The following is a 12414-nucleotide window of genomic DNA, read 5'->3' as shown; positions in this document are numbered from 1 at the left end:
GTCAACTGGAGGGGAAGCAGTCGAAGAGTGATGCGCAGAGGGGAGAGTGTTGAAGATTGTCAAAAGAGGATTGATATACTAATCATCAGTTTCCGATAAAATTTATGGACATTGCGATCATCTTGAGGCCATCAAAAGCTCGCAAAATGGCCAATCGAGGGGTTTGAGGGGTCAACGACCTCGTCTTTTGCTGCTTGTCGTTCGTCATGCGCATGCTCCCGCCGTGGCTCAAAGGTTTCCCCGCCATCCATCCCACCTTCACTTGACATGAGCGATCAGGCTCTGGACGAGGAAACGCGGATAGTAACACAGAAAGCTGATGAATGGCAGCCAGCTTCCATATCAGGATTCCACATCCCTCTACTTTTCCAATTCCCTTCCATCTCGTTCATACCTAACCGAAAAACGGTCAATTGGTCCATGGGGAGGGGGAGCTGGAGAGAACCCCACCATTGAAGCGGCCACAGCCACAGTCATCAATCAGCGACAAGCCGTGCCGTCAGCGAGAGGGGACCCCCCAGGCGGGCAGTTTCTTTTTTTGCAACGGGCAACGAGGCAGACTTTTGGGGCCGCTGTCCGTGGCATTGGGCCCTTATCCTGTTGGTCAAATGTTTACTCTTGAGCTTACATGCCCAGCCTGATTGGCAAATAGACCCAGGTTGAGTTAGTATCAGGTCAGTCGTTGACGCAGTGTCGACGGGTCTCTACCCGCTGCCGTAATGCGATGTAGCTGTCCGTCAGTTCGTCTCAGTTCCCGCTCACCTACCAATTCTCTTTCCCGTCATTGAAGCCGCTGAGAGGAAAATCTGTAGGCCAGTTGATGGAATGTCCTGCTGCATCCCCCCTGCCCTCAGCCTTACACTACTGGAAACGCCCTAGCGCCGTCAGCTCTAGACTTCTCCACCTGGAGGGGGGGACCTGGGCGGTCTCTGTTTCTGGTGGTCCTGCGAATCCCCGTCCTTGATTCTCTGCCCACAAGTGCCCAGCCTGCAGCGCCTCGTCAGCCACCTCAGCCCAAGAGCCCAAAAGACCTGCTCAGATCTCATTGTTCCTTTTTATTGCGAGAGAAGCGAAGGAAGCAGTGATTCCAACGACCAGAACCGATCGTCTATCCACCTGCTAAAGCTTGCGCCTCTTTGTCCATCGGATTTTCTCTCTGTGACCGTCTCGTCGACATCATCAAGTTTGGCTCGTCCGTGCCCACGCCAGCGCCAGCGCCAGACTTGACGGCCTGCCTACCTACCCATCCATACATACGCCAACGCAACACAGCCAGACAGAGAGCCCACCTTTTGTCGACAGGCTCTCCCGCTACCTCGCAACATTTTCTACATGCCTGGCTCCAGCTGTCAGAAGAGCGACCCGGCAACTTACTTGCTCCCAAGCTACAGCCACGGAGCGCACCTAGAAACGGCGACGGATCCAAGGTCTAGAAGCAAGCCAAACTGAACATCGGCGACCATATTCCAAGCCAGCCCAGAAGAGAGCCGCCAGCGGCGTCCAGTCCTACCCAAGTAGACCTCAGCTCTGCTTCAGCCCAAGCTCAGCCCAAGCTTGTCAGCCAACCAGCCGGCGACCACTTCAGACTCGTACATCCCACTTTGCACGCCCCCCTCCTGCTCCCACTCCCGCCGCATCAACCTGGAAGCTAGACAACCTGGTGCTGGACTGTTAGCCAGGCCAGGCCAGACCGTCTCTTTTCTCTCTCGACTTTTGTTCACTCTCACTCACGACGCCTCTGCTCTGCACTGCGCTACACTGCTGCTCTCCAGAAACCGCTTCTCTCCTCCACCCCCCGTGCTAATTTCTGACCCGAACCCGAGCCTGACCCTCTCTCATTCCCCCCTCCCCCTCCTGCGCCCAATCCCAATCCAACCCACCCCCCTCGTCGTCGTCCTATCCTGTCCTGTCCCCTCCGCTCCGTCCTGCCCCGTCCTGCTGCTGCGGCGCCTCGCCTCGCCGCCCTCTGCGTCTGTGCCTGTGCCTCTGTGCCTCTTCTGACCTTTGGTCCTACTCCTCAAACCTCCCCCCTTTGCTCCTCTTCCTCTCTTCCATATGAGTTCTATGAACTCCCGCTTCAAGAGCTTTGGCTTCGGAAAACGCAAGTCCGCTGCAAGCATCCAAACCGTCGAGGGTCTGACCCCAAGCCCAACCCCTCCTCCGGGCCAAATACCGCAGCCTCAGCCTCCTCACCAACATCAACATCAACATCAGCTCAACGCTCCCTCAATCGCCGCCTCGTCGTCCACGACAAGCCTCCCAATGAATCACCCGGGCGCTGGAAATCGTCCGCCCAGCTATACAGCCAACTTTCCTCCCGGTCAAAATCCCCTCGGCCGCACCAGTCCCCTCACCCAGCAGCCCAACCGCACTCCTCCCAGCCAAATGGTTGGCGGTCCGCCCCCGATCAACACCGGTGCCCCCGTGGGCTACCCTCCCGGAATGGCTCCCATGGGCCAAGGTCCTCCCCCGATGGGAGGTCCTCCCGGCTTTGGACAGCCTCCTCCACCTCAGGGTTACCCTCCGGCCGGTCCTCCTCCTCCTCAAGGCGGTCCCATCGGTCAGCAGTTTCAGCGCCCGGGCCCCGCTGCTGAGGTTGAGGGAGCCAGCCGGAGCAAGGCCCAGCTGATCGTGGGCATTGATTTTGTACGCACTTGAAGGGTTCCCAGTTCAGAAGCGCAGTGGCTAATTGAGAAACCAGGGTACCACTTTCTCTGGCGTTGCTTTTGCGTTTGCGACCAACAACGAGGCCAAGGAAGACATTATTACTGAGTGGCCAGGTGCTGGTTCTTACACCAAGCAAAAGGTACGTGAAATCGAGACAAGCAGCAGATATCAAGGGGCGCAGAAACTAAATCCATTATTCTCCAGATTCCCACAGTGCTTTACTACGATCAATACCAAAAGGTGGTAGGATGGGGTCCCGATATTGCTGACGCCCTCGCTCCCACCGGATACCCCAAGCCCGGTGTGCAAAAGGTTGAGTGGTTCAAGCTTCAGCTGATGCTCAGCGGAAACACCTACATCGATCCCATCAACCTCCCTCCTCTGCCCCCAGGAAAGTCCGAAATCGATGTCGCCGCCGATTACCTCTTCAAGCTCCGACAGGCCATGCGGTCAGCTCTGCAAAAGACGCTGGGTGAAGTCTTTAACCGAGAAGAGCGCAACATCCGATACTATCTGACCGTGCCTGCTATCTGGAACGATGCCGGCAAAGCCGCCACCAGAGCTGCAGCCATCCAGGCTGGTTTCCTTAGGGACGAGAACGACAACCGTCTTACCCTGGTCTCTGAGCCCGAGGCAGCCGCCCTCTTCTGCTCCAAGACTGGTCTCCTGAACCTCAAGGTCCACGATGCCGTACTGATTGTGGATTGTGGTGGTGGTACTGTCGATTTGATCGCGTACGAGGTCGAGGAGGAGAACCCCTTCACTGTCGCTGAGTGTACAGCTGGTTCCGGTGACTCGTGTGGTTCCACCGCCCTGAACCGAAACTTCAGCAACATTCTTCGGACCAAGATCCGCAAGATGAAGCTTCCCGATGGTTCCAAGACGGCTGGTCGTGTCTATGCCAAGTGTATCATGGACTTTGAGAACCGAATCAAGGCCGATTTCCGGAATAACGGCCAGAAGTGGGCTGTCGACGTTGGTATCGAGGCTGAGTTCCCCGAGGCCGGCATCGAGGAGGGTTACATGACCTTCTCCAACGAGGAGATTCTCCAGTGCTTCGAGCCCGTTGTTAACCGCATTCTGGAGCTCGTGAGAAACCAAATCATTGCCATCCAGGCCCAGAACCGTACCCTCCAGAACATCCTGGTGGTTGGTGGTTTCGGTGCTTCCGAGTACCTCTTCCAGCAGATCAAGCTCCACGTTCCTCCCCAATTCCAGTCCAAGGTCGTCCGCCCCATGGACTCAGTGGCCGCCATCGTCAAGGGTGCCGTCACCGCCGGTATCACGGAGCGAATCATCACCCACCGTGTTGCCCGTCGACACTACCTCATGGCCACCCTCCAGCCCTTTAAGGAAGGCTACCACCCTGAGGCCTACCGTGTGCCCTCTCTGGACGGCAAGGACCGTTGCAAGTTCACCCGACAGATCTTTGTCCAGAAGGGCCAAAAGGTCAAGAACGGCGAGCCTGTCAAGGTCTCGTTCTTCCGACAAGTCGCTCCTGGCGCCACCCTCATGTACGAGGATGTCCTGTACGCCTGTGACGATGACGTCTGCCCCGAATACACCAAGGATCCCCGTAAGTTTATTCCTGTCTACAAGCGACCCAAATACTAACAATCCGTAGGCATCAAGGAAGTCGTCACGCTTACCTCGGATCTCTCCCGCAAGAACCTGGAGAAGGACTTTGAACGAATGGATACCCCGCAAGGCACCTTCTACCGAGTCTACTTTGATATCTACCTGACCCTGGATGGCTCTGAATTCAGCGCCGAGCTTGTCTGCCAGGGCGAAGTCATGGGCCGCTGCCGTGCCCGCTTCCGATAAACATGCAGTATAATGGAAAGAGAAAGCGATAAACTTGGAGTTTCACTTTGGAACCGCATGATACCTGGCAAGATGCAGAGGCGGGTGAGACTCGCTCGGAGCACCCCCCGAAATATGACAGACAGAGCGAGGGAAATATCTGGGACCGTCTTGGGATCATCCGACGAGACCAAAGAGACATGTCGAGCGACGAAAGATGTTGGATTTAGTACTAGGAGATTAAATAACTTGAGCGTGGTTGACACCAGGTGTGTCCAAGCCTGGTGTTGGGTTCTGAATTGACGGAGGGGAGAGTTACATGCATGAACGACATGATGATCACTCGTATATAGACAATGGAGACATCATTGAATGTGCATAGCGTCTCGACAAGATTTGTGTGTTTAGTGACTAATGATGCACAGATATCGGGTATGAGAATGTCCAAATCTTGATCTACATGTGCTCTGATCCTGTATATAAACTCAGTCAGGACTCCTATCTTGGGGCCCAAGTTACTGAATTAGAACAACCCAATCCGCCAAATGGCAAGGGGTAGCAGCCGACTTGGACAACCTGATTCAAGTCATGGTCAGAGTTACACGGCCAATCCCAGGCGAAAGATGGACTCAAACTTTCCAACCCAGTGATACCTTTTCCCTCTCGGCAATATTTAGCAGTCGATATTCAGGATAAGGTGGCATACATGGCATTGATCAGTCAGTGTCGGTCGTAAGAAAGCTCATTAACTCAAATTCCCAGCATATGCCAATGCCTTTAACCAGAGCCTCCGTTCGGGTGTCTTGGCGACAAGGCAAACAAAACAAACGAGGTTCAATTACGGTTGGAACTGGGGCGTTGTTGGGAGTTGGATGGTGGGGTCATGCAAGGTGCCACGCACGTGGGGATTACTTCAAGAAGTAGAGCAGTAAGTAACCCAACACTAAGTTGGAACCTCATATACAAATGCCCACCGTGGCTCTAACGCACGTGCGCGGCTCGTGTACAGTAGGCATATTCATCATGGCAAGCTGTCAAGTTGCTGCTTGGAGAAGATTCATCTTTTCTCAAACAGCAGGACTGAAAGTAGCCGTGGAGAATGTCGATTCTTTTGCAGTCTAATCTCAGCAACCAAGCAAATTGGCCTATTGAAATTTAATTACGAGAAAACTCATTTAACCTATCTATGAGAAGTGTGATGAAATAGCTATTCAAATTCCACTATAGAACCAATGCTCAGCAGGTTCTCATGATGCCCTCACTTTTGGCACCAACAGCTGAAAGGAAGGTTATATCACAGCATCAATGTTCACGGCTACCAACACAGAGTCCATGTAGAATCTAACTCTATACCGCATATTTGCAATCATCGTTATTCACACAACATTGGTCGTCTGATCTTTTGCTGGCATGCATGTTCAGCCAGGGGTCTGGTTCTTGTCGACATCCCTGGTCCGTGGTCCTCTGACGTCATAGCTTTCAACCATGGCCACTCAAGCTCGTGTAAGTCATGGCAGCCCAGACAAACATGGCAAGCTCTCGCTGTGAAGCGCCTTCCCTCGGTGAGACCTTTCCCTGTCTACTCCTTCCTTTGCATTGTTTCAAAGTCTCAAACTGGTCGGTTCATTATTTTCCGTCTTTCTTTCTCTTCTTCTCTTCTTCAGCTCCATTCTCTCCCCTGCTCGAGGCCGACTCTCGGGCTTCTACCCTTCTTCAACCCTCTGGATTTATTACCCTCTTTTTGTTTCTCTGTTGATCAGCAAGCACCAAGAATATTAATAGTATCGTCTCTCCTCCTCGGCCGTTTCAGATTCTGGCCACCTCCCCTCCTTGCCCGCTCCTCTACGACAACCTAACCGATCTCGTCGGTCTCAGCCGGTCCACCCCTGCTCATTGCCCTACTCTATCGTCTGTCCAGCCACTCTCCGTTGCCACGCCTCAAGCGCAGATCAATTCGACAAGGGTCATCAAGAAACGGTTCCCAGGTATCCAGCAAGACAGTCTTGGTTCGCAGCATCGTCATCGCCTATACGTCACATAAGTCCCTCGATCCTGGAAGCACCCCAACGCCGTCGTCTCTTACATATACTGCTCGCCGACTATACTTGCTTCAGTGGACAGCTATCTTTCGAGGCCATGATCACGACCAACTAATACGTTCCATCACTTTGTTCTCCTAGACTCAAAACAATCCTCTGGGGTGACCTCGATTGGATCACAACGCAAGTCAACAACCCATTTTTGCGTTCCACTTACACCCTTTGAGCCAGGAAATGGTATCTTCGTCGAAATGTGGAGACGCCAGAAGCGCCTCTTCATTACGCCGACTGCTGGTGCCTGCCCTCGTCATTGGGTTGTTCATACAGGAAGCCAGGGCTGTCAGTTTAGAGGTCCCTTCCAGGATCTCAGAAAATGACCTTTTACAAAAATGGGGACAATACACCGTGAGAAATCTGCGCCGAAAAGAACCAGAAGACCCCGACAGACCGGTTCCTTTAGTCATTACCAACAAGTGCGATTCAACCATCTGGCCTGGCATCGCAACTCAGTCTGGTAAAGGCCCGGGCATCGGGGGCTTCGAGCTTGCCCAGGGGAAGAGCAAGGAACTTTGGGTAGGATCAGAGTGGCAAGGTCGCGTCTGGGGGAGGACAAATTGCACTGTCAAGGGCAGTTCATGTTCCTGCAAAACGGGCGACTGCTTTGGCAAGTTGGACTGCGAGTTCAGTGTAAGTGCTTCCCACAGTGTTTGCGCATGTGTTAACATATAGTTAGGGGTCAACGCCAGCAACACTCGCCGAGTTCACCTTGGCTGGTGGTTTACACAAGGAGCAAACTTTCTACGACATCTCCCTAGTTGACGGCTATAATCTCCCGATGGGCATTGTGTACATCCCTGCCAAGAACACAACCTTCATCCCGCCAAATCTCACCAACTGCGCGTGCATTGCATCTCCTAGTTGGATCTATGCACACGCTGATACTGGGACTTACTATACCAACTCGACATATCCAGTACCTTTGGAAAACAGGATAGACAACGAAGACGCACGTCGCTGGTGTCCATGGAAGTATCTCGCCTTTCCACCCACTAAGCCTGGTGACGGCATCTACCCCTACCCGGACGATCAGATCCAGCGGCCCGAGTTTTCACCTTGCAACAGTGCTTGCGCCGCATACGGCACTGACAAGGAGTGCTGTGTAGGCAAATACCACGACCCGGATATTTGCAAGCCATCGGATTACAGCAAGGCCGCCAAAGCAATGTGTCCCGATGCCTACAGCTTTGCTTTCGACGATCAGAGTTCGACGTTTATCATTCCCAAGGGAGGCGGCTGGGAGATCGTCATGTGCCCCAAGGGTCGCTCGACTAACATTCTGCGTCAGTTGGGTGATGAAATGAATGAGCTAGCCGATTCAGGGGGACTATCGCAGGTTGCCCAGAAGCGGCTCAAGAATGTCACATATATCATATCCGACAAGAGTATCGCGAATAATGTGTTCCCGGCAGTTATTACGATGGGCTCTGCGGCGCTGGCAACTGGACTATGGCTACTATTATGAGCATTTGGGGGGTCTGACCGAGACAACTTGACAGAAGCTGGGAGCATGCTTTCTTTCCTTTGTTTATAGAAGACAGGCTGGTTCCTGATCTTGCACGTCCTTTTGACTGTTCCTTTCCTGAAGTCGGCTTGGATCGAGAATGAGCACACGATTAGATGATAGACGATGAGCTGAGCAGGGAGTTGGCTTCAAATCCCTGGGCCAGAATGCTTATACCCTTCTTTCTTTGATGCCCTAGATGAGAAGTTGTTATTCTCTCTACCTTTGTACAGGCTTCTATCGCTTTGAGATAACAATCATGCTGTATGTCCACCTCGTATTAGTCCACTTCCCTCTGCGGTGAAGTGACCTCTAGATATCAAGTGTTTCTAAGCGCAGCGGCGCATTCATGACTATCTCCGCCTCTCCTTTCGTCTCCTCTCCCACTCGGCGCGCTCTTCCTCATCACTGCCGCTAAACTCGGCGTCGTCATCACTCTCATCGTCGACGGCTTGTGGAACAGCATTCTTGTGGGCGCCATGCTTGGCACTGGCTGCCGAACTATCGACGGTGATGAAGTCGCCCGCGTTCTGGTTGGCGTACTCGTGCTTCTGGATGAGATCGCGCAGCTCCTTGTTGGTGGGGTCGACGAGCTGGTATGGAGTCAGGCGGGCCTTGTTCTTGACTCGCGGGTTCGAGCCAGCCTCGAGCATCATCTCGACGAGGGCGTTGCCAAAGGGTCTCTGGGCAGGCGGCTCAGAGTTGATCCAGCGGATGGCGGTGTGGAGGGGGGTGTCACCCTCGAGACGGGTTAGGGGGTCGCATTCAAAGTCGGGCTGGTCGAGGAGGAGGTCGATGATTTCGTCTAAGTGGTGGTGTTAGCTCGTTGTATGCTTCGGTCGTGGGTGACTAGGACGCACAGTTGCCTCGGGAGGCGGCCTCGTGGTAGAGGTGGTTGCCCATGACGGTGGTGGTCTCGTTGAGGAGCTTTGTGATCTCGGGGTCGGACTTGTCCTCGAGGCACTCGGTGAGGAGGTCGGTGTTGTTGCGGCGGCATGCCTCGATCAAGATCTCCTTGACGGAGGCGCCCTATGCGTGTTGGTTAGAGTGTACAGTTTTACAAAGTGTTGAGACCTGGCTTACATCGTGCTCCTCGTCAGCGCCCATCTTTGCTGGTTCACCAAGACGTGTATATCAAGCTGATTTGCAAAGGGAAGCGGGGTATAATCTGTCAGTTGGTTTGACAATGGAGAAAAGATTGAAGTGTGTTTCGATGCGAGATTCCGGAATGCTCGGGAGGTATGCAAATTCAAAAATAGGGCAACGTATTTGCGGCGTCGTCGTCGTCACCAGGGGGGGAAATAATGAAAGGAGGTGGCAGTGATGATGTAGCATTTGTCTTTGGTGTTTTTGGAGGGGCTGAGGCTGAAGCGCCCAGGGCAAGCAAGCAGTTGCAAAAGAGCAGGAAATGGCGGGGGAGATGGCGCTAAAGACATGGTCCGTCATGGTAGAGGCTGGACCCCACTAGAGACGCCGCCTGGGCACCCACGAGGTGGAGGCCTTGGCGGCCTCGACTCCATTCTTGCCTTGGAGAAAAAAAAGAAGTCATATTCATTTCTATTCAACAGGCGAGTTAACGACGCAACGACAAACAACAAGACACTCTTCGCTCTCACACAAAGCTCTATTGCAGACAGTTTCTTGCTATCGACTCTCATCCCTAACAAACCGTCACTATGTTGCTCTGTAAGACTCACTCCGTCCCCAACACCAACCTCACTAACAAATTGGCAGTCTGCCCCCATTGCGCCAACATCCTCACCGTCTCCTTCACAAACACGCGCACCAACCGCCTCGAGTGCCGCACCTGCCCCTTCGAGCACCACATCACCGAGCCCGTCTTCTCGCGCCGCATGTACGAGCGCGTCGAGAAGGAGGACGTCTTTGGCGGCCCCGGAGCCTGGGACAATGCGCAAAAGGGCCGCGTCCAGTGCCCCAACGACGGCTGCAACGGCGACGAGGCCGCCTTTTTCCAGGTCCAGATTCGCAGTGCTGACGAGCCCATGACGAGCTTTTACAAGTGCATGACTTGCGGACATCGGTGGAGAGAGAACTAGGCTTGTTATGAGTCGGTGTCGGTGGAGGGTCTTGTCATTTGTTCTTGGTTGCGAGGAGAATTGGAGTTTGTCATAGACTGTAGCTCGTGTTTTTCGAGTTTGAAGAATCAAAAATCCTTTTAGCCTTGCCATGTTGCGAGGTGTTTGTTGACCTGGGCAGTTACGTATGAGAAGGCTTCTGCTTCGTCTTGATCTTAATCTTGATCGTCTTCTTCTTCGGCGTAGGAGACTTGATGTCATCTTGTTCCTGGGGGCTTCTCTGGTCTTCTTGCCGTGGCTCGTGTGATCGTTCGCGTCCTACACAAGGCACGTCGTCGCCTTGGTCGCAAGTCTTCTAGCTTTCGCGGTGCCAATCGATCGAGGCCTTCATGCCCTCCTCAACCAGTCTCTGAACCACGTCCGGGCTCATGATTTGTTGTCGAAACATCTCCTGCTGAAGGAGCTCGAGGTGTCGCAGTGTCGGACCCGGGTAGGTCAGGTACTTGAGGTACGGCGGCTTGCTCCAGTACTGGAGATAGGCGAGGTATGCGACAAAGGCGGGTTGGTTGAGGAGCTTCTGGGAGGCGAGATGGTTGAGGTAGTAAGGGTTGGCTAGAGATTGCACAAACTGTAAATAACAAAGGTCAGCCAGGGAGAAAGGGAGAGAAGAGCGCAGAACGAACCTCGAGCTCAATCTCGAAACGCGAGTAGCCGCCATACTTGGGCTCCGTGTCTGTCTGCGCGGGCGCCGGTGGAGGTGAGCCCATTGGTACATCTTGAGAAGCCTCAGCAGCCATTTTAGGATGGCAGTACGAGTTATCAGGCAAAAGGGGTGGTGTTCGTTGGTGGTGATGCGTGTTGATGGCCTCTCTCCTTTACGTTGGCGCAGGGAAGTGGAGGATGCACAAAGGAACTTGGGAGCTGCTTGACCCACTTTGTACTCTATCGACGTCAGCTGAAGCTTGCTTCATCAAGCATCCATGATGGCTTTGGCTGTGTCATGATGTTAACCTATGATTGTTTTTGTTGATTTACTTTGCTTTCTTTTACTCCTCTCAAACATTGAGTCACTACCTATTTCTTCTCTTCTTCTTCAGAGGTGCTTACAGTATATTACCTATTCAGTAGCCCTCTCGAAACGGCTGCCTCCTGTGATGCCTACCAGGTAGACCAACAAGCTTTTCTGCCTACGCCCCTACATATACACCTTTTCTTTGTGCCCTAAGCCCTCGAAACTTGAACCCTGCATCGATCTCTTCTTTATTGAAGTCGTCACTCATATCGACTCGAAAATGTCTGGATCCCGCGCTTCAAGTACAGTCAAGACGCGCATCCTCATCATATCCGACACCCACGGCTCACAACCAAAACCCAAACCCGACGACGGCTGGCCAGCCACTGAAGATGAATTCGATCACGACGACCTAAAGTGGGTTCATACCGGTTGGAGGGAGCCTCTACCAGAAGCGGATGTTGTCCTCCATTGTGGCGACCTAACCCTGCGCTCAACCGTCCCGGAATATCAAGCGACCTTTGATGTGCTACGCTCCATCCGGGCTCCTCTCAAGCTGGTCATTGCAGGGAATCACGATACTGCTCTTGACGAGCACTTCTGGATTCATGAAGTCGGAGGTACTACAAAGACCATGAACCAAGTCAAGGACATCATCGAAGCTGCCAAAGAAGACGGGGTTCGATATCTCACCGAAGGCGTTCACGAGTTCACCTTGGACAACGGGGCTCGACTAAAGGTGTTTGCAAGCCAGTGGACACCTGCATTTGGCGGCTGGGCATTCCAATACGACGACGGCCACGACTTCAAGATCCCCGAGGGCATGGACGTGGCCATGACCCATGGTCCTCCGATTGGCATCCTCGACTTTGCTGGCATGACGGGGACTCGGGCCGGATGCCCCGACCTCCTGCGCGCCGTTACCCTCGCGAAGCCAAAGATCCACTGCTTTGGACACATTCACGAGGCATGGGGCTCGCTCCTCGCCACGTGGGACGACGACAAGATTGACCAGGAGCAGTCCAAAGCTGTTGGACTGAAAGGTCTGCGGCCGAACCGCGTGACGCAGGATGAGGAGACGTTCCAGGAAGCAAAGAGGAAGCTCATCGAAATGAGCCGGCGGAGGGGTGCACATCTTGATCTCACCGAGGGTGACTACCATCTCGTGCAGGGGGAGAAGACGCTGTTTTTGAATGCCGCCATCATGAGTATCCAATACCGAGCCATACAGCTACCGTGGCTCATCGACATCGACCTGGCCAAAGCCAATGACGATCAGGAACCTCAAGGTTAAAA

General features: G+C 53.5%; 6 protein-coding genes across 6 annotated transcripts; 4 read left to right on the top strand and 2 right to left on the bottom strand.

The window, feature by feature from the left end:
* Positions 1-2262: 2262 nt before the first annotated feature.
* Positions 2263-4491, top strand: NECHADRAFT_36149 (uncharacterized protein; the record flags this gene model as incomplete). Its single annotated transcript, XM_003053124.1, has 4 exons — positions 2263-2646; positions 2702-2806; positions 2872-4243; positions 4292-4491. The coding sequence occupies 4 exons, from the start codon at positions 2263-2265 to the stop codon at positions 4489-4491; spliced, it is 2061 nt and encodes a 686-aa protein (XP_003053170.1).
* Positions 4492-6743: 2252 nt separating this feature from the next.
* Positions 6744-8031, top strand: NECHADRAFT_36233 (uncharacterized protein; the record flags this gene model as incomplete). Its single annotated transcript, XM_003053123.1, has 2 exons — positions 6744-7196; positions 7243-8031. 2 exons carry the CDS (start codon positions 6744-6746, stop codon positions 8029-8031), a joined length of 1242 nt encoding a protein of 413 aa, XP_003053169.1.
* A 392-nt stretch (positions 8032-8423) lies between these two features.
* Positions 8424-9177, bottom strand: NECHADRAFT_35879 (uncharacterized protein; the record flags this gene model as incomplete). Its single annotated transcript, XM_003052627.1, has 3 exons — positions 8424-8875; positions 8931-9099; positions 9154-9177. The coding sequence occupies 3 exons, from the start codon at positions 9175-9177 to the stop codon at positions 8424-8426; spliced, it is 645 nt and encodes a 214-aa protein (XP_003052673.1).
* A 569-nt stretch (positions 9178-9746) lies between these two features.
* On the top strand, positions 9747-10127 carry NECHADRAFT_35927 (uncharacterized protein; the record flags this gene model as incomplete). Its single annotated transcript, XM_003053122.1, has 1 exon — positions 9747-10127. The coding sequence occupies one exon, from the start codon at positions 9747-9749 to the stop codon at positions 10125-10127; it is 381 nt and encodes a 126-aa protein (XP_003053168.1).
* A 334-nt stretch (positions 10128-10461) lies between these two features.
* NECHADRAFT_36568 (uncharacterized protein) lies at positions 10462-10903 on the bottom strand (the record flags this gene model as incomplete). Its single annotated transcript, XM_003052626.1, has 2 exons — positions 10462-10734; positions 10790-10903. 2 exons carry the CDS (start codon positions 10901-10903, stop codon positions 10462-10464), a joined length of 387 nt encoding a protein of 128 aa, XP_003052672.1.
* Positions 10904-11398: 495 nt separating this feature from the next.
* On the top strand, positions 11399-12412 carry NECHADRAFT_35933 (uncharacterized protein; the record flags this gene model as incomplete). The annotated part of the gene is made up of 1 exon (XM_003053121.1): positions 11399-12412. The coding sequence occupies one exon, from the start codon at positions 11399-11401 to the stop codon at positions 12410-12412; it is 1014 nt and encodes a 337-aa protein (XP_003053167.1).
* Positions 12413-12414: the final 2 nt, after the last annotated feature.

This window comes from Fusarium vanettenii (assembly GCF_000151355.1).
Source record: "Fusarium vanettenii 77-13-4 chromosome 3 genomic scaffold NECHAsca_2_chr3_3_0, whole genome shotgun sequence".
Lineage (NCBI taxonomy): Eukaryota > Fungi > Ascomycota > Sordariomycetes > Hypocreales > Nectriaceae > Fusarium > Fusarium vanettenii.
The sequence above is the reverse complement of the archived record's forward strand: the minus strand, read 5'-3'. Positions and strand labels throughout refer to the sequence as shown.